Source organism: Melitaea cinxia, chromosome Z (assembly GCF_905220565.1).
Source record: "Melitaea cinxia chromosome Z, ilMelCinx1.1, whole genome shotgun sequence".
Lineage (NCBI taxonomy): Eukaryota > Metazoa > Arthropoda > Insecta > Lepidoptera > Nymphalidae > Melitaea > Melitaea cinxia.
The window spans coordinates 8,014,893-8,035,181 of NC_059424.1; the positions used below are offsets into that span (position 1 = coordinate 8,014,893).

General features: G+C 34.7%; 1 protein-coding gene across 1 annotated transcript; it reads right to left on the reverse strand.

The window, feature by feature from the left end:
* Window positions 1-9,890: 9,890 nt before the first annotated feature.
* On the reverse strand, window positions 9,891-19,318 carry LOC123668680 (MAGUK p55 subfamily member 7-like). The gene is made up of 6 exons (XM_045602388.1): window positions 19,200-19,318; window positions 18,620-18,751; window positions 15,812-15,979; window positions 15,271-15,467; window positions 14,078-14,193; window positions 9,891-10,570 (listed from the first exon to the last, which is right to left on the reverse strand). The coding sequence occupies exons 1-6, from the start codon at window positions 19,299-19,301 to the stop codon at window positions 10,242-10,244; spliced, it is 1,044 nt and encodes a 347-aa protein (XP_045458344.1). The 5' UTR covers window positions 19,302-19,318; the 3' UTR covers window positions 9,891-10,241.
* Window positions 19,319-20,289: the final 971 nt, after the last annotated feature.

Sequence of the window (20,289 nt, forward strand, 5' to 3'; positions counted from 1 at the left end):
TTGAGTGGATAATCTTCTTTAAAATATATGGCGTTGTGTTTTTTTTATTTTCGAAATTTATTTATTTTATAACTGCGAACTAAACAATAACTTTTTTTGTTAAATTTTACGCGGACGAAGTCGCGTGAACAGCTACTAATTAATTTAATTTTAGAGCCTAAATGATCGACACGACAAGAAGAATCAAATAATAATTATGGATGATCACAACTTGTACGCAAGCTCTTGGCCTTAGAAACGGATCAATCGCATGTCCTAGTAGTACAAGCTAGAGCCGGTAGATGGCCGAGCTTAATAACCTTTACGTAACACTGATCAGGTGAAGTGCGGGTGGGTGGAGTGTGGCAAAGTCTAAATGCTCAAGGTCATTGAGAAGAGGGAGCCTCTTAATCGATTATTTTAATCGGTCGCATAAAGAAGCGTTATGGAAAAATCTTGGAAAAGCTTTGGGCCGTATGCCATTTCGTTGATATAGAGATGGACAATTAAGGAGATATGATTTGTTCGAATTTACGTGATTCAATATCTCTAGAGCTGCAACTACTGTAGAATATCAACGAGGCATTCGTTGTGAGAATCGTTCTTGTAGCAACTTTTTCCACTCACGTCGCAAACGTTGACATAATTCTTTCTTGTTTGCTTCAAACCAACACGCAGTTTAAGTTCTTGCTAAAGGTTTAATCGGATTAAAATTTAACTGCGAGGGTTTGTCAAAAAGGTGCACTTATCAGCTCAAAATAAAGTTTTTTTTACAATGTATGGTGCATGCTTAGGATCGTTATCATGGTGAAAAATCCAACCACGAGGCAAATTTTTCGTTGAAAATGGAAGCAAGTCTTGCAGAATATTCTTGCAAATTGTATCTTTCATATCGCCATTAATCTACCAGTGGATTAACGTTAACAGAAAATGCTCCTCAAACTGATATTACCGTCAGTGTTTTACTGTTTCACCAGTTGTGGATAACGCTATTTGACTAATGACAGTATTTGACTAATGACAGTATTCGACTGTGAAAAGTTTTTGATTCATTATTCTTTTTTTACCATCGAGTTCTACTACATTTATGATATATTTCTATTCGCATATAATTGTCTTCAAGTTGCAGTTTTTTAATCGAGGGGCAACAGGTCTTACTGGATTTTTCTACCTCTCACTGTCAAAGTCTATTTGTATCGTCATCCGTCGAATAGCGTTATCCACAACTAGTGAAACGGGTCCTAAGAGTTTGATTGAAACATCTTAAGTACACTATGATCAGTAGCTTGTGGTCGTCTTTGATATTTCCGACCATCGTTTTCAACTACTTGAAATAAGACTCATCATAAAATTAACTTTGGGTCAATCTAATGTTGTTCAGTTTTGACATTTTGTGAGGACATTTTGTAATAATGATTTTTACGTACCATCAACATCTCAAGGCAAGGTTAGAGAATCAATGAAATTTTCTTTATTCACTTTCCAAAAAATGTAACTTTGCTTATTTAGTCAGTTCTACGTCAAAAATTACATTTTTGTACCAACAAAAAAGTAGTTTAACCGCGGAGCAACGCCAGCGATGGGTACAGTTCTTGCTGCCATACAAAAACCACCAAACTCGTAACAGAGGCAGGATACAGCTGGAAATATCCTGCTTAAAATCTAGAGTAGCCTGACTGGGGAAGTACTTCAACCTTACAGAAGTAGATCACAGCTAAATATTACTGCTTTTAAGTAAGTACTGTTGTGTTTCTGTAGTAAGCAATGTGACCAGAGCTCCTGGGGAAAGAGTCGGTGCTTACCATCAGTTGAGCTATACGTTTGTTTGCTGACTTACTTGTATATAAAAAAAAAATGCGTCAAAAAACTATAGTCCTCAGCGAGAGGTGTTGCATGTGCTGTTTTTTTTTTTTTTTTTGCAAAGTTCACCCGAGCCTTCTTATTTGCAATTAGTCCCACAGTTCGAGCGTCACGACACTGAACTGCGACTAGCATTCGCTAAATCTTCACTTTTTAATTCACGCGAAATGTCGACCAATTTTTTCCGGATCTACGATGCTAGAGGGAAAGTATACCTAGTAATAGACGAAAAATATTGCACATCAACCTTTAGAAAGAGACAATCAGCTTATTTCAGCTTCGTAGAGTTTTTAATCAACTTCAAAAAAGGAGAAGGTTCTCAATTCGATTGTATTTTTCAGAGCTTTTGACTGGTTGGACCAATTTCGATAAAAAAAATTTCTCAATTGAAAGGTGTTGCGTGTCAAGTGGCTTCATTTAAATTTAATTGAGATCTAACTAGTACTTTTCGAGTTCTATGTAATAATGCGTATTAACTAGACTGTTTTTTCGTGGAGCTACGTTATATTAAACTGTATAACTTTTTACTGGATTTACCGCTTTTGATGATTCTTACTTTAATCGAAAGCTAATGCTTGTCAAGTACTTTCATTTGAATTTGATCGAGATTTGATTACATTTTTTGAATAATCTTTCATAAGGCGTATTTACTTGAGTGTTTTTTGTATTATACCTCATAACTTTTTACTGGGTGCACTGATTTTGATATTTCTTTTATAAATCGAAAGCTAATACTTGTCATTTGTCATGTGTCTTGCCATTTAAATATGATCGAAATATAATGAGTAGTTTTTGAGTAGTCTTTGATGACGCGTATTTATGAGACGGTGCGTAATTTGTCGCAACGCCATCTATCTGAATTAGGTAAGACTACTTCAGTGAATATCGACCAAAGGATGTTACGTGGTCACATCTAATATAACGTAGAGAGCTGTATTAGCTAGGATACAAGTTTATTCTTTTTAAATTATTTTTTATGAGCCCCATATAAATATTATCGAGATATAATGAGTACTTTTTGAGTAACCTTTGCTTGTCTTGTGGTCCCATTTAAATTTGATCGAGATCTGATGACTACTTTTTTAATAATCCTTAATAGCGCATTGTTACTTGACTGTCTTTTCTTCTACCTAAGTAGTATTACTTGTCGATGTAATTAAACTCGGTTTTTGTTTTCATTTGCGAGCAAACCCAATTATGTCAGTCGTTGTTCTAGTGCGATAAGAGTGCAGTCACGTTCAGTTCAAATTTATAATACACAGTTGCTAACACCCCAAAATTTAAGTAATTTTAAGTTGTGCTATAAAATATTTAGGATAAAGAGGGAAACCTTTACAGGGTTAATCACAAGAAATCGTCCTAAATGTTTATAAATATTTGGTTACCGAAGACTTAACATTAAAAAATTAAGATATTAATATAAGTAATTATTTTAAAAAAAAGGTTCAAGAGCGAGTAGTAAACGCTACTGGGATTTCAAGAATAACATATACGAAGAAGAGACGAATGACGAGAGAGAATATATCATGAACGAAGTCAGTACTGAAACATATTCTACTGCAATTAAGTTTATCACTCCGAAAAAAGAGAGCCCAATAAGGCAGTTTCGTTTTAATATAGATGAGTTTATTATATAACTACTACTAAATAAATAATTTGGTAAACATGATAGGAACATGTTTTTTTTTAATAATAGTAATAAATAATCTCGATTGTACACCACAAAAAAAGTTACAAAAAATTGATACAACAAAGAAAGATGTACAAAGGCGGTCTTATTGCTAAAACCGATTTCTTCCAGATAACCTTAGGATATAGGACAGGGCGTAGAAAATGAGAAGCGGTAGGAAAGTGTACAAAGAGTTGATAAAAAATCGGCAGAGAGTTTAAAACTATGATATAAAAATGAGTAAATATACTACATATATACACAATATACATACATATACATCGTAGCGTGCATTCCTTAAAGGCAGAAAGGCACTGCCTAAATTGTCATGTTACTAAAAATGATATATAAAACATGAACATTACATATTTTTGAAAAAGAAATATATCATAATTCAATTTAAATTCGCTTCAATTGAAAAACCCGTCGTCATATATGCGATATTAGGGCTTCGCGCGAATCGACGACGGGCCTTTTATAAAACTTCTGCCTCCAATCGCTAACAAAATTTTAGCAATGACAGTTGTAGGACATTATACTTAGTCCAGCCATAAGTTACAAATGAAAATGCTTTTTTTTAAATGAAGTACTGTAATATTATTAAAATTTATACCTACATATTTATTAAAGTCTCAGCAAAAAATAAAAAAAATATTCTATTCGAAATGGCCACCTTTAGCTTTTATCGCTTTAGCCTGTAATATCCCACTACTGGGTATAGGCCTCTTTCCCCATGTAGGGGAAAGATCAGAGCTTAATCCACCACGCTGCTCCAATGCGGGTTGGCGGATATATTCCCTACTATGAGTAACGATCGCTATCAGGCAAAGATGATAACATTAGCTTTTATACATGCCTTTAATCTGTTTGGCCACGAATATATTTTACACGGCCTAAGCCACGGCCTAGCCTAAGTTACTCCTTCCTATATCAGCTACTTGCCGCTTCAGAGATTAGCCGAAACAAACTGACAGACAGACAGACAGACACAAATTGTAAAAATGCTATTTTTGTATATGTATCGTGTATATCCATATGCATTTAGTAAAAAGCCGTTATTTTAATATTACAAACAGACACTCCAATTTTATGTTTTATTCTATTATCGGCTCGGTGAAGATCGGCTTTAGGTTGGGATCTTAGACCATTAGTTTAAACTAAGCAGCGCTTAATGACAAACTTTACATCCGTACACAGGTCAAAATGAATAATTTAAATTATTTTTTATTTAAAGTAAATACAATTGCAAAATTCAAAAGTAAGTCTGTCTGTCTGTTACATTTTTATGCCTATCTTGGATTAAAAAAGTAAATAGATTTGCGCGTAAGCAAGAGCAGCGAGCGATGGCGAGCGATCGAGTTCACCGTACAAAGGCCTCTGGCCGTCTGCCGCGGGCCGCCCGTCGCCCGGCAACTCAGACCCGCTAACCAGAAATTATATTTTTATGATTTTCTAATAAAATACTGCACTTAATAAAAAACCGTAAAATTATTATTAAAAACCTGTAAAATAATTACGTATAGGATTCTTAATTAACAAAAAAAATCACTATTTTAAGTGTGACACACGCTACGGTTGGACCATCACCTTACCGAACTCGAGGTAGAACTTAGTCACATTAAGTGGAGCATACTGGGGTTCTCTGAAGTCCGAAGAGAGGGTGAGGACACGATGATCCTGGACTCCGGGCACTTGTTCTACTTCCGTGAAGGTGATGGGTTTTCCCAAGGTGGCGTTTCTGAATCACATGACTCTCACTAGCAACCCGACCCGGGTAGCGTACCTTGTACTTAAACTCACTGACAGGTACTCCCTGAAAGTGATACAGGTATATGCGCCGACCTCGGCACACTCTGACGATGAAGTCGAAGCCTTGTATGAAGACATTACAAGGGACATACATGGCACTACTTCGACCTTCTACAGCATTTTTATGGGAGACTTCAACGCTAAAGTGGGAGTACAACACCGTGACCTATCGAGCATCGGACCACACGGATTGAACTCATTTTTTGAGAAGAAGTCCCAAAGGAGGTGAACATGGCAAAGCCCCGATACTGTGACGAGGAACAAGATAGATTTCATCATAGCGGATAAAAGGCATATATTCAGAGATGTCTCAGTGGTTAACAGTTTTAACACCGGCAGCGGCCACCGGCTAGTACGAGGCACTCTGAATATATGCCTCCGAAAAGAGCGGGCCCGCTTGATGAAATCTATCCTCCAACCTAAGCTGCCCCAAATACTATGTGGCTCCGAGCAGTTCAAATTGGAAATCCAAAACCGATTCGATTCGCTGGAAATTACTGGTGACATGGACGAGATAACCGACAACGTGGTCAAGACGGTGTGTACACTGGGTCGCAGGCACTTTCCACCAACAAAGTCAACGAAGCAGACCAAACTTTCTCCCGAAGCCTTGATCTGATGCCGCAGAGGCGCAAGTTGCCGGCTGCTTCGCCAGAACAGAGGGCTCTTTCCAAGAGGATACGGAAACTAATAAACGCTGAGACCTCCGCTGCTCAAATACTAGAGAGATAGCTACTCTGATTGAGCAGAATAGGGGGTCCAAAGTTTTCCAAAGAGCATTGGGGAGAAGCCTTCTTGCGAAGCTCAAAACAGCGGATGGCAGAACCGTCTGCTCTCGCCCTCAGATCCGAGAAGAGGTTGAGAATTTTTATGGACAGCTGTACTCGCCGAGCGCACGCAAGCCTGCGACTTGGGACACCGAAGATCCACGGGCATCATTGTTGCGCCATTATTCGGAGTGTATCCCGGACTTCGAAGAGGGTGAGATTAGTGCAGCGCTTGAGCAGCTTAAAAACGGGAGGGTCCCGGGGCATGACGGAGTTATCACTGAGCTCCTTTAAGCCGCAGGGCGACCTGTTCTAAAAGCCTTGGTAAGACTTTAACGCCGTCATACACGCCTGGACCACGCCGGAGGCGATAAGTCTCTGTTGAAGAATTACAGACCGATCTCACTTCTGAGCCACGTCTATAAGCTATTTTCGAGGGTTGTTACGAATCGTCACGCCAGAAGACTCAACGAATTCCAACCATCAGAGCAGGCTGGGTTTCGAAATGGCTACAACATCGTGGACCACATTCATACTGTTCGGCAGATTATTCAAAATACAGAAGAATATAATCAACCAGTGTGTGGCATTTGTGGACTACGAGAAAGCCTTCGACTCTGTCGAGACCTGGGCTGTCCTGGACTCTCTGCAGGAATGTCATATCGACTGGCGGTATATCGAGATACTGAAATGTATGTATGACGCGGCGACGATGACCGTTCATGTCCAGGACCTATTTCCCTCTGGCGTGGGGGTAAGACAGTGAGATGTAATAGCACCGAAACTATTTACCACTGCGCTGGAGGATGTCTTTAAGACTAAGATTGGGGAGAACGAGGCATTAACGTCAACAGTGAATTCATCTCTCACCTTCGTTTCGCCGACGATATTGTCATCTTTGCGGAGACGTTGGATGAGTTAGGCTAGATGCTGGCCAGCCTAAACGAGTCCTCTCAGCGTGCCGGTCTCTGTATGAACTTGGACAAAACGAAAGTTATGTTTAAAACCAAGTCATACCGAGACCGGTTTCGGTCGATGGTACCCTTCTCGAGGCTGTTCAGGATTATATTTACCTAGGCCATACTATCCAACTAGGCCGCAACAACTTCGAGAATAAGGCCGACCAGGAGGATTCGGTTGGGCTGGGTGGCGTTTGGCAGGCTTCGTCGAGTCTTCACTTCGAAGATTCCGCAATGCTTGAAGACAAGTCTTCGAGCAATGCCTGTGTTTACATACGGAGCCGAGACGTGGACACTGACGAAGGGACTGGTCCACAAATTTAAAGTCACTCAACGTGCAATGGAACGAGCTATGCTTGGGGTTTCTCTCAAAGATAGGATTAGAAATGAGACTATCTGCGAGAGAACAAAAGTAACCGACATAGCCCACAGAATTAGCAAATTGAAGTGGCAATGGGCTGGTCATCTGTGCCGCAGGAACGATGGCCGTTGGAGTAGACGGGTCCTGGAGTGGAGACCGCTTCTTGGCAAACGCAGTGTGGGACGTCTTCCGGCCCGTTGGACCGACGATCTACGTAAGATTGCCGGCGTAGGCTGGATGAGGATTGCAGAAAACCGGGATGTCTGGCGCAAACTTGGGGAGGCTTATGTCCAGCAGTGAACTGCGATAGGCTGAAGTGAATGATTGTAAGTAGTAAAATTAGAAATATACGATTTTTGTACGCGAAAGGAGGTCCAGGTAAACAATTATTTCTCTTTATTTAGAGTTTTATATAATAATTATCTTACAGTCACATCAATAAACTGAATCCGAGTTACAACATATATTTATTTGATATTTTTAACGTAACTTTACCGTATACTTTATAGCACATGAAAACGGCCGAATTTCTCTGAGATCCCCTTAAACGAAAACTAGAGAAAACGTCCAAACCACTCAATCGATTCTAATCAGGACCCTTGTAATTATATTATTTAATTTTAAAAATTAAAGAACTACTTGAAAACATTAAGTGAAGATAACAAAATTATGTTCAACGATTTCGGTCTGTTTGGAGGTCCAAGAGAAATCTAATTTTCTCCCAAAATATCAAAGATCTCTCATCAATGATCGCATATTTAAATGTTGTTGTTATTATGTTAATAACCATGCTATAAGCTAGCTTCACACTATAAATAATTTGAAACTATAAAATGTTGACATTTTGTAGTAGACTTAGCATCAGCATTGCACCCGTGCGAAGCCGTGGCGGGTCGCTAGTTATCTATATATTAATACGTGAAACAAAAACTTGTATCACTTTTTACAAAAATTGCGCTGATGGAGGAGTATGAAATTCCGTACACTTATAATTTATATAGAGAAGGATAACAGAATGCTAATATTTTTTTTTAAATTATGCATAAAATATATTAAGTCATTAAAAAAAATTACACACACAAAAAATGTCATTTTATCCCTGTTTTCAGGCAATGAAAAAATGGCTACAATATCATTAGAATACGTAGGCAAATTTCGCAGATGTCTATAAGTTTATAACAGCTCAGGTGGAAAATCGGCCGGTTCCGAAATGAAAAGACCTCGGTTCAAATCCCCATGTCATGTCCCAGATCGATTATTTTTTTTTTCTCATTGCACTCGTGATTTTTTCTTTAAATAACCAGTTCATATTTTTTATTACGACGGTGAGCTTTATAAATACTATTCATATTTCATCAGAATGTAAATCGTATTTAAATGAAATTTCGTATTAACAAATTAATAGAAAAAAAAAAATCAGCAACATATATGTGGGCACATATAAAACATTATGAAAATTATTGATTCTATTAAGTACACTTGGTGTTAAATATTTAAAACTCGCGCTGCTACATTAATATTTAAAATAGAATGTTTGTTTTTAGTGCTTCGGAAAAATTTGACGTTGAAAAATACAAAATTAACAGAATAATTAGACAATAAATAGATAGTGAAATTATTCACCTATAACTTAAATATATGCATCATAGTCATTTAACAGTCATCATTATCAACACTTCAGCCTATCGCAGTCCACTACTGGCCATAGGCGTCCACAAGTTTGCGCCAAAAATGGCGTGAACTGATGTGTTTTGCCCAAAGTCGCCATGCTGGGCAAGCGGGTTGGTGACCGTAGGGCTGGCTTTGTCGCACCGAAGACCCTGTTGCCCGTCTTCGGCCTGTGTATTTCAAAGCCAGCCGTTGGATGGCTATCCCACCATCGGTCGGCTTTTTAAGTTCCAAGGTGGTAGTGGAACTGTGTTATCCCTCAGTCGCCTCTTACGACACCAACGGGAAGATAGGGGGTGGCTATATTATTACTGCCGTAACCTAGAATAGTAACTAGTACTAGCTAACAGTAGAATATATTAATGAAAAGAAATACAGCCGTTGGATCAAATATAACCAATATTTTTGTTTTCAAGATAAATCATACAGGAAAAAAACATTACATAACAATGTTAAAAACAAATAGGGTGTATTATAATGCAATTTTATTGTTTAAATTTTTATTTGGTGTATTTTTTCGGTAAATTGAAATTCTTTTCCCCCGAAATCATATTTCTAGTTCGCAGTAAACAAAAATTATTTATTTCAAAAAGAAAATGCGTCTTAAATGATTTATATAAAAAGAAAATTTTTTCAGCAACGTATATCATAGCAAAATTGAAGTACATTCAGCGAGCAATTAAATCATCGATTTAACCTACAGAAAGAAGACAAAACTAATTATTAAAATTATGAAATAAATAGAAATGTAAGGAAACACAAAAACAAAATTATAAATATAAAGTATAATTAAAAAAAATTAAATTATACACTCGTCGAAAAATTATTATAATTTTGTTAAACAAAACATTTTAAACATTGTTCAAATTAATAAAATATACTTTTTTAACTTAGAATGCTTCTTAATACAATCTTTATCTTCGAAGACGAGATAATCATTCAAATACTCCATTTAGAACTCATATTCGCAATATTTTATTTTAATATAGCGATAGCATTAGCGAGCAAATTTTGTACTTTAATTATTGTACCAATTACATAATATTCATGCTTTTTTTTACTTCTTTTTGCAGTATATGAAAACAAAAACAGTGATAACGCTAGCCAAACAAAATTAGGACACTGACACAGAAATTACATTGATAAACAATATTCGCAAAACTTCGCTATCAATACTTACATGGTATAGGTGTGACGTACTTTTCCGGATCAGTCGCTATCAGCCTTCTTCGTAACTCGTTACGACCGACTCCTGGAGCACCAACTAGTACAATAGGTCTTACTAGTCCTGGTCTTGGATACAATCTCGCTACCTCCTCATATGTTGGAATCATTTCACGATCAAAATCATCGTTTTCTTTTATATCATATATTATTTTCTTTACTTTAGGTGTTGACTTGCATGGTAGAAGAGCTGTAGCATTTGGTGTTGGCGAACACGGAGTTTTAGGACCACAATCGGAATTTGTAGCCGATGAACTACACAAGGCTGGCTTCCCTATAAATCATACATTCTTAATGTAATTAAATCTTTATTTCAACCAAACATTTATAGATTTCTTCAGTGTACAGATATTAGAAACATGTGCATTACAGTTAACATATATTTATAAATCAGATATAGGTAATACGATAATAGTACATTAATTAAATTGCCATTTATCATGGGAACATAAGAGTAGTCAATGACAAAAAAACTATACAACAACTCAATAAATAATTTACAACAGTGAGTAAACAAAGAGTAATAGCATCGTCATCGTAAACTTTTTTTTTTTGTAAATTGCGGGTATAGTTCGCGTCATGTAAAAAGAACCGTAGTGGTATGAAGTAGGGTGCGGACGTGTTTATCATGCTTCGCATGCTTGAAATAAATAGTAAATGGAGTTTCACAAGTGTCCGTGTGTTGTAAGAGTGAGTGATAAATGCGGAAAAATCGTGAATTACGATTGACAGTGGTTTGGTTACCAAATAAAACTGTTCCAAAAATGGACAGTAGGAAAAAGTTTTTTCAAGAGTTGGCAACACTGTAAATCGCCTTTGCGCATTTTGACAGCCAGCGTTCTTTTTACATGACGCGAGTTATAATTGTGAATGCACGGCCGCCAGGACCGACCTTATCCGACTTTCTCTAACTGGAAGTTATGCCATATATTAGTTTTTTATTTCTATAAATTGTTATTTGTTTATTTTTTTACATAGTGCTGTGATGATGATGATGATGGGTGTCCATTACACTGTATTTTAAACCCCTGTCGCCTAAAGTAGAAAAGTCCTGTATCTTAGGCAGGCAGTGATTCCTCCAGTGATTATAGCACAAGTTAGTTATATGTATATATTAGTTTGGTGTTATGTCTTATTATTATTATTATTTTTTTCGTTTTGTGATATGCATCTTGAAGTGATGTGTGCCTGTCTGCGAGTGAGAGTGTGAAAGAGAAAGAGAGAATGAGAGAGAGAGAGAAAGAGAGAGAGTGTGTGTGTTTTCGTTGCATCTGCGTATCGCCCCTACCTACTAAGGTCTTGGGATCGGGTTAAACCACTGAACAGAGGGGACACAAAAACACACATTTCAAATGCTTTCACTTAGCAGTTTCTTGGTATCATTGTAGTTCAAGAATAAAGTTCTGAATAAACTGATTGACTTTTTTGTAGGTAAGTGATATATATATATACTAGCTGACCCGGCGAACTTCGTATCGCCTAACACAAACTTTATCGTATGGTATTAAAGTTCAAATTGACTTTTAAGTATTATCACAAATCTTTTGTATATAACTAAAATTTGTATATATAGAAAAGTGTTGTTTTTAGACTTTTTCAGGAAATTCAAAATTTTTTTTTTAGAATTTTTCTTTCCGTAAGAACCATCCTCGTACTTCAAGGAATATTTTAAAAAAAGAATTAGCGAAATCGGTCCAACCGTTCTCGAGTTTTGCGCTTAGCAACACATTCAGCGACTCATTTTTATATTATAGATATATATATATATATATATATATATATATGATGACATCATGAATATATGATATAAATGAATGTATGTGTCTTTTATAGAATCATAAACTATGCATTTATAATGTCATGCTCTTCAGCAAAGTGTTTTGCATGAGCGTACAAAGGTTTCTGAGTTGGTATGACCAAAAACTAAAGCTTAGCAACGCGCGAAGGGTGCAGCTAAGTTATTAATAAAATACTTCTTAAAATATCTCTAAAGTGTTAACATAAATTGACAGTCCGTTAGGGGCTTTTTCTTAGGGGTTTCCTAAAACATATGTATGAATCAACCATAAGAGTATAAGTTAATACTTTAAAATTGTACCCAACTTTATAGGTAGAGTACAATTTTACGTAACTTTGAACTTGACACCTGAAAATCGGCTTAATCTAACGGGTATATGTACTTCACGCTACACACTAAGCCTATTACGACCATTTAGTCCGTCAGAAAATAAGTAAGGTCTTTTAGGGCACTTAGAGATCTTAGACTATGTAATAAAGCATATCCAAATTTCAACGTAAAAAATTAAATATTTTTATTTCTTTGTATTTGTTATTGTCAAGAGAATGTTTGTATAAAAAATTAGAAAAAAAATGATATACATATTCACGAAAAAAACATGGCGATACAAATTTCATAATAAAATAAAATAGTTCCTAAAAAACGGACGAATAACAAAACCATTATATAATAACATCCCATTGGGTATTTTTAATCGACTTCCAAATAATTGTTATGCGGATTTTCGAGTTTTCCTCGATTTCTCTGGGATCCCATCATCAGACCCTGGTTTCTTTATCATGGTACCACGCCAGGGATATCTCCTTTCCAACAAAAAAAGAATTATCAAAATCGGTTCATAAACGACGAAGTTATCCCCGACCATACATAAAAAGAAAAATATATATATATATATACGGTCGAATTCAGTAACCTCCTTCCTTTTTGAAGTCGGTTAAAAAGGAGGAGGTTCTCAATTCGATTGTATTTTTTTTATGTACACTCTGAACTTTTGACTTCGTGCACCGCGTGTCATCCGGTCTCATTTAAATTCAATTGAGTTCCGATAAGTAGTTTTCGAGTTATATATAATAACGCGTATTTACTTGAATATTTTTGGCGACCTACGTTGTTTTATACCACATAACATTTACATTGGGTTTACGGATTCCGATAATTCTTAATTTAATCGAAAGCTAATACTTATTATGTGGTCTTATTTAAATTTGACCAAGATCGGATTACTAATATTTGAGTAATATTTGCTAACGCGTATTTACTAGATTTTTTCGTGTTTCTACGTTGTATTACTTGTCGCTGTAGTTGAAGTAGTTTTTTTTTAGTTTACGAGCAAACACAATTATATTATAAACATATTGCACTCATATTCGAATTATATATGTCAACACTAGCGCTGTCATACGCAATTAGAAAGGAATTTATAAACAACAGATGCAACGATCGCGCCACCTAGCACATCGTTCGATAGTCATCTACCCTCATTTATTATTTTACTCGAGTTATTCTGACGTGTACGAAACGAACGGTGCAACCGCCGCGAAGGCAGTCTTAGCTCTGGCTTGGCACGATACACTTGTTGTATCCTGCTAGTAGCTTAACCTAGACTCATTCAATAATTAATTTGTGCAAACGAATTAATTGTTATCTATTACGATTAAGGTGGCTAGGCGGGATGTATAACTCGAGCAGTGAAGGTGAGCGTTGATGCGCATCTCAAAGGAGGCCTCCTTAAACCTACACCTGGGTCGCAAGTCCTAGGCACTGCTCTGAGTTACTCCCTATGCCACACGATAGATTGGATCGGATCGCATTACAATTTGGTTATAATCATTTTAAGTACTACCTACATAATATTGTAAAGAGTGCGAGTATAACCTACGCCCGCGCCCTGCAAATATAGATAAGGAGCCTTCCAACAGTCGAAAGACTACATATAAATTAACGTATCATAGTCGTAGTAAACAGTAAACAATAAATACCAACCGTCCATGGTTTGCGGTTCTGCTTGTCGCTCATGTATAATCCTTCCTTCTTGTAGAGCCCTAGACGGTATAAGCCCCGCCCTCATGACCCGATCACCTTCACGCCGAGCCTGCCACCTGTAATTATAGAAAGTTTTCTATTTTGTATTCCACTCGATAACAATTCTTTATAATCTATAATGTAACTTTGAACTCTGAACAACTCGTGGCAAACTAATGTAAAGTAAAAATTGTAGAATTCTTGGGAGGCAAATCGCTTCTCCTTAATACAGATAGCTCAGCTACCTAGCTAGGAAAAGTAGAGATCATAATAGTAATTGCTTTCAAATTACACCTAGAAACTGAATGTTCCTTTTTTGTCACTTGTTACTTGAATATGTTGTGTAAATACGGAAATAAATAAATAAATAAATAAATTCCAGCCTATTGCAGTCCACTGCTGGACATTGGCCTCCACAAGTTCAAGTTCAAGTTCGAACAATTTGCTTACTGATGATCGTAATAATTGTGTTTGCACGCAAACGAAAAAAAAACCGACTTCAATTACATCGACAAGTAGTAGATCGACGAAAAAATGGTCAAGCAACTACGCGTTATTAAAGATTACTCAAAAAGTAGTTATCAGATCTCGATAAAATTTATATGTGACCACATGATAAACATCAGCTTTCGATTAAATTAAAAATTAACAAAATCGGTACACCCAGTAAAAAGTTATTACGGATTTTCGAGAGTTTCCCTCGATTCCTCTAGGATCCCATCATCAGATCCTAGTTTCCTTATCACGGTACCAAACTAGGGATATCCCCTTTCTAACAAAAAATGAATTATCAAAATCGGTACATCCAGTAGAAAGTTATGCGGTATAATACAACGTAGGTCGACGAAAAAAGCGTCAAGTAAAAACACATTATTAGTTATAACTCGAAAAGTAGTTGTTAGATCTCAAATAAATTCAAATGGGACCAATTGGCACACACCACCTTTCAATTAAAACAAAATTTGTCGAAATCGGTCCACACGGGCAAAAGTTCTGATGTAACATACATAAAAAAAAAAAAAAAAAAAAAAACAGTCGAATTGAGAACCTCCTCCTTTTTTGGAAGTCGGTTAAAAATCAATATCGAACGCAAGCAATGTAGGACTTGGTTATATTGTGTCAACAGTAAATATAATTTTTTTTTGTGTACTTACCAGTAGGCGTCATCTTGAGAAACAATGTGTAGTATATCGCCCTTCTTAAAATTAAGACCTGCTTCTTTACAAGGAATGTACGGATCTTCGGCGGAATTATAATTAAACAGAGCTCTTACTCTCACTTTACTTTCCCGTGAACCACCCTTCCCAAAAGATGGTACTAGCTTAAATGTAATGGTCCCTTCAGAACTTTGCTGCAACCAATATTAAAATGACTATTGTGGATAAACATCAACTACAAAAAAATTGTATATAAATAATAATGTTTAGTATTTAGCACTTTGAGCGGTTTTCTGGATTTCTACTTCTTAAGGGATTAACTGCTTACTATATCATGAATGAGAATTTGAATTAGAGACAGAAGATTTAACACACAATGGATTAAATTTTAAAACACAAGTCTACAATAAATATATTTTAATAGCTATTTTTGTATTCATGATATCAACAAAATCAGGATCATTTGAAAGAGCACAGCTTAGCTAGTAGCAATTCTCTTAGCAATAATCTTATTCATTAATAAGTATAAGGACATTACCAAAATTGAAAGTACATCTGCTGGTGATTTATTCTGTACACTTATTCCATTAACCTCTATGACTTCATCTCCAGCATGAATAAGGCCCGAACGGTCAGCTGCACCACCATGCATAACTCTGGCTATAACAATTTTCCCACTTTCCTCATCAGTTTTTATAGTAGCACCCTGAAATGAATGTAAAATTAGTTAACTATTATGAACACAATATAGAAATGATATCGTTATCTCGAATTTAACTAAACAACAAGAATATAAATCTTATTTTTTTTTTGTATATTAGAAATCAAAAATGAAGACAGGTATGTCCATCAAATAAAAATTACAATCACATTTATAAAATGTTGCAATTAGGGCATGCATATAATCGCATGAGATTTACTTAAGTTTTAACACTTTACTGTACACAACTCAGCACAAAACAGAGCAAGAGTGGTTTAAGACAAATACAAATTGTGTAAGCGTCTTATAGAGATGACATTAAGATTAGAGTGACCTACTTCTTCCAGATAAACTGAAGATTATTAAAAATAAATTAGTTATTTACTAACAATGCTACTTTTTATTTTTGAATGAACATATGATTCAGTCTGTAATATCTTGCTGCTAGCGCAACAGCCAACAAATCAGTGCTGTGACCGTTGCGCCAACGCGTCGTTATTTTGAATGAAAATAACTTTCCTTAACTTGAGATAATACATGAAGATAAATAATAATTACCGATTAGGCCACGATTTATATTTATCCGATTAAAATATTAAAAAAGTATAAGTAATTTGTAAAAAAGAATAACAAACAACACTATAACTGAAGGTACGTAACTAATCGTAAGAGAATCGACCTTACAAACATTGACTAAACTTTGCACGATACATTCTAATATAGATCACAAACAGATAGCATTCTCTCAAAACAATGGATTTTCGATATAAAACAAGGATTTGCATAAGGCTGATAAAAGTAGATATATCAAAAATTACAAAATAGAACAAAATCTGCAAAAGCAAATTTACAAGAATAAAACTTTTATTTTAATAAAGAAACTTAAATAATAAAATTCCATTCAATAATTAACACTTAGTCTGCATGGTTTAACCAATTTTTATGACAACTACTCTGTTGCCTTGGGTTTTTATTTTATTTTATAATATGTTTAAAGAAACAATATTTACAGGTGTTTTGCATTACCAATTACAATAATACACGATAAACCTTATATTTATAGGACTAGCGGCCCGCCCAGACTTTGCACGGGTACAATGCTGATACTAAATATAAAATATAAAATAAATGTTATAAAATTATAAATTGGAGTGTCTGTTTGTAATATTAAAATAAACGCTTTTTACTAAATGGATATGGATGTATAGACGTTACATATACCAAAATAACATTTTTTACAATTTTTGTCTGTCTGTTTGTTCCATCTAATCTCTGAACCGGCTGGACCGATTTTGACGGGACTTTCATTGACAGATAGCTGATGTAATATTAGGCTACTTTTATTTTAGAAACTAGCAGGCACTAATTTTATTTATTTGAATAGATTTATTTTGTGTTATACTAGCTGTGCCCGCGACTTCATCCGCGTGTAATTAAAAAAGAAATATTTTTCAGTTGCAGAGTTACAAAATAAATCTGTCTAATTTAATCTGTCAAAAAAATGTTATTTTAGTATATGTACCGTGTATATATCCATATATATTTAGTAAAAAGAGGTTATTTTAATATTACAAACAGACACTGCGACTTTACATATAAACCTTCCTCTGGAATCATCATCAAAACCCATAGCGTAGTTTTAAAGATTTAAGCATACAGACAGCGGGAAGCAACTTTGTTTTATACTAAGTAGTGATAATACATTTAAAATATAAAAAATAGAAATAAATGAATATACAGCTAATTTTTAAAATAATAACAGCTTTATTTTAAAGCAAGTAAAAACAATATTAACACGAAAAAAAGGTATTTGTGTAAAAAAAATATACTACTTATTACAAAAACATCTAGAGATAGCAGCTAACAAAAATCTTTTGATGTGAATGATATAAATAATAATAATAGAGAAATGGCCAAATTAACTTCAATCACAATTGTGTTTGATTTAGGTTTATGTTGTCTAGCCCGGTGGCGAAGTTTGTAGTGACCCTGCTTTCTGCTCCGGGAGTTGTGGGTTCGATTCCCACCCCAAGTCTGGGTGTAATATATATATATTTATTTATATATATTTATTGATATATGTATTATTTATATGTATATTTATCAAAAAAAAAATATATGTAGCTATACCAGTCGGCTGTTACCTATGACACAAGCATTAAGTTGCTTAGTTTAATATTTATATTTATTTATTATTTATTGTCAATAAACTTTATTTCAATAAAGAAATAAAATATAACAAAAATAAACAAATAAAAATTATTAAAACAACATCATGTATTAATAAAATTTATCTTAAACTTACCACTATAGGCTCTGCACTCTGAGCTCCACCCTTTCAATAAAAAATTAATAACTTAATACATATTTCAAATATATTATTACATTTTTATTAAAATTGAAGACCTATTATTTGACAAATATCACTTTGCCATATTTCTAATAATAAAATATTTACTAATAGTATATATTTTATTAGGTGGAAACAGTCAATAATAATATACTTATATACATATTAATAGTTCAACATATCTATAAATGCTATAAATACCATTTAATTCATATATATAGCTGCTATTTCTAAATGAAGATGTACCTATATTTAATGTTTCAATTCTTTATATTCTAATATATAATAATACATACCAGTGGCTCATCACTTTTTACAAGTTGAACAATTTTTACAGTTTCTTCTTCATCATCAGCGTCAGCAGGTACATCGGGCAAGTGAGGGTAATAATCTTTTTGGGCCACAGCATCATGCGTACAGAGTATTGCCTATACATTAAATAAACAATTATAATATGTGGTTATTGTACCTACACAGTATTTGAAACTTCTTAAGGAGTCATCTATTAATCATCATGTAAGTCTCGAAAGGGGGGAGCGGTTTGGAAAAACATCACAAAATTCATAAGAATATTGAGATATTACATGTGTTTATTTCATGTTGAAGGTGCAATTTCTAAACCAAAAAACAACAAACAAACACCTTGCAACCTTGATGCCTGTCTAGAAACTTAGATAATCTGATTATACCTGTATTTAAAGACAATATTCTGAAAAGTTCAATTTTTTTGGCATAAAAAAATTTATGTGATTTTTGGTTATGAGGAAGAGGTAGTCTAAAAACCTCACCACATCTCACCAGGAAGTCAAGAGTTAAAAGTTGGTTTGAAATGCCACATTATTAATAATAACTAATTAATTAAATATAAATAGTTACCTGGAAGTGTGGCTTTTGCAGTAACTTCAAAAGCTCATCATACTCAGTAGATGTTGTTACTATCTCACCAAACATTTCCAAAACCTCCAGAGTCACTTGCATAGCATTTGAGAGTAAAGGGTAAAATTTATCATCTTTACATTGTGCTGCTACAATTTTATTATGTACTTGAACAAGTGCATGAAGCTGCTTTGATTGCAGTAATTCACTTAAGAAAGCTACATCTTCTCCATCTGATTGTACTTCTTTTAGCGATGATAACAGCCGAGTTAGCGCTAAAACAATTTCGTACTTTACTGGTTTTTATTTGACTACTTCTTATTTGCATTACATTAGTACTGACACCATCTGGCACTGGCATATTGGTACACAATATTGCAAAATTGAATAAATACTGTCACCGAAGAAACTCTCTCCATTGATATATGCTTTTTTCAGGCTTAATAATGATACGTTTAATAAATATAGGGATTTGTGATATTTAAAAACCAACATACCTGGGTCCCATTTGTCTGTTGTATTATCCATATTCACATAATATTGAATACGTCGAGCAAAAGCGAAACTATTGCCAAAACTTATTTAAAGCATTTTGTTAAAGATTTACTAAATCAGTTATATAATAAACCACTTTTTGGTACACTTGATTAGGTTACTTAATTTTATTGTCGCCTACTTAAACCTAAGTAAAATAAAACTATTTTTAATTTAGTAAGTTAAATTTGCAACTTTGAAATAATCAATCAAATAAACAAATGAGTCTTCAAAAAAAATATTGTGCATTTTGTGACGAAGTGAATGATTTGACAGCAATAGGTAAAAAAGTTGTAGTCGCTGACAGAAATTAAGACTGAGCAGTGACTGTGAACCTCCCTTATTTCCTATAGACATTTATGTAGATTGTAGATGTAGCCAATATAGGTGATGCAGGTTCAAAGCGCCATCTGTGAAAAAAATTATAATCCTTACTTCTATTCCATCACGATTGGCATTAAAAAAAAATTTGTAGGTAAGATTTAAGGCATTTAAGGTATCAATTTTAAAATAAATCGAAGAAGTGGATTAAAATTAAAGATATTAACACGAATTG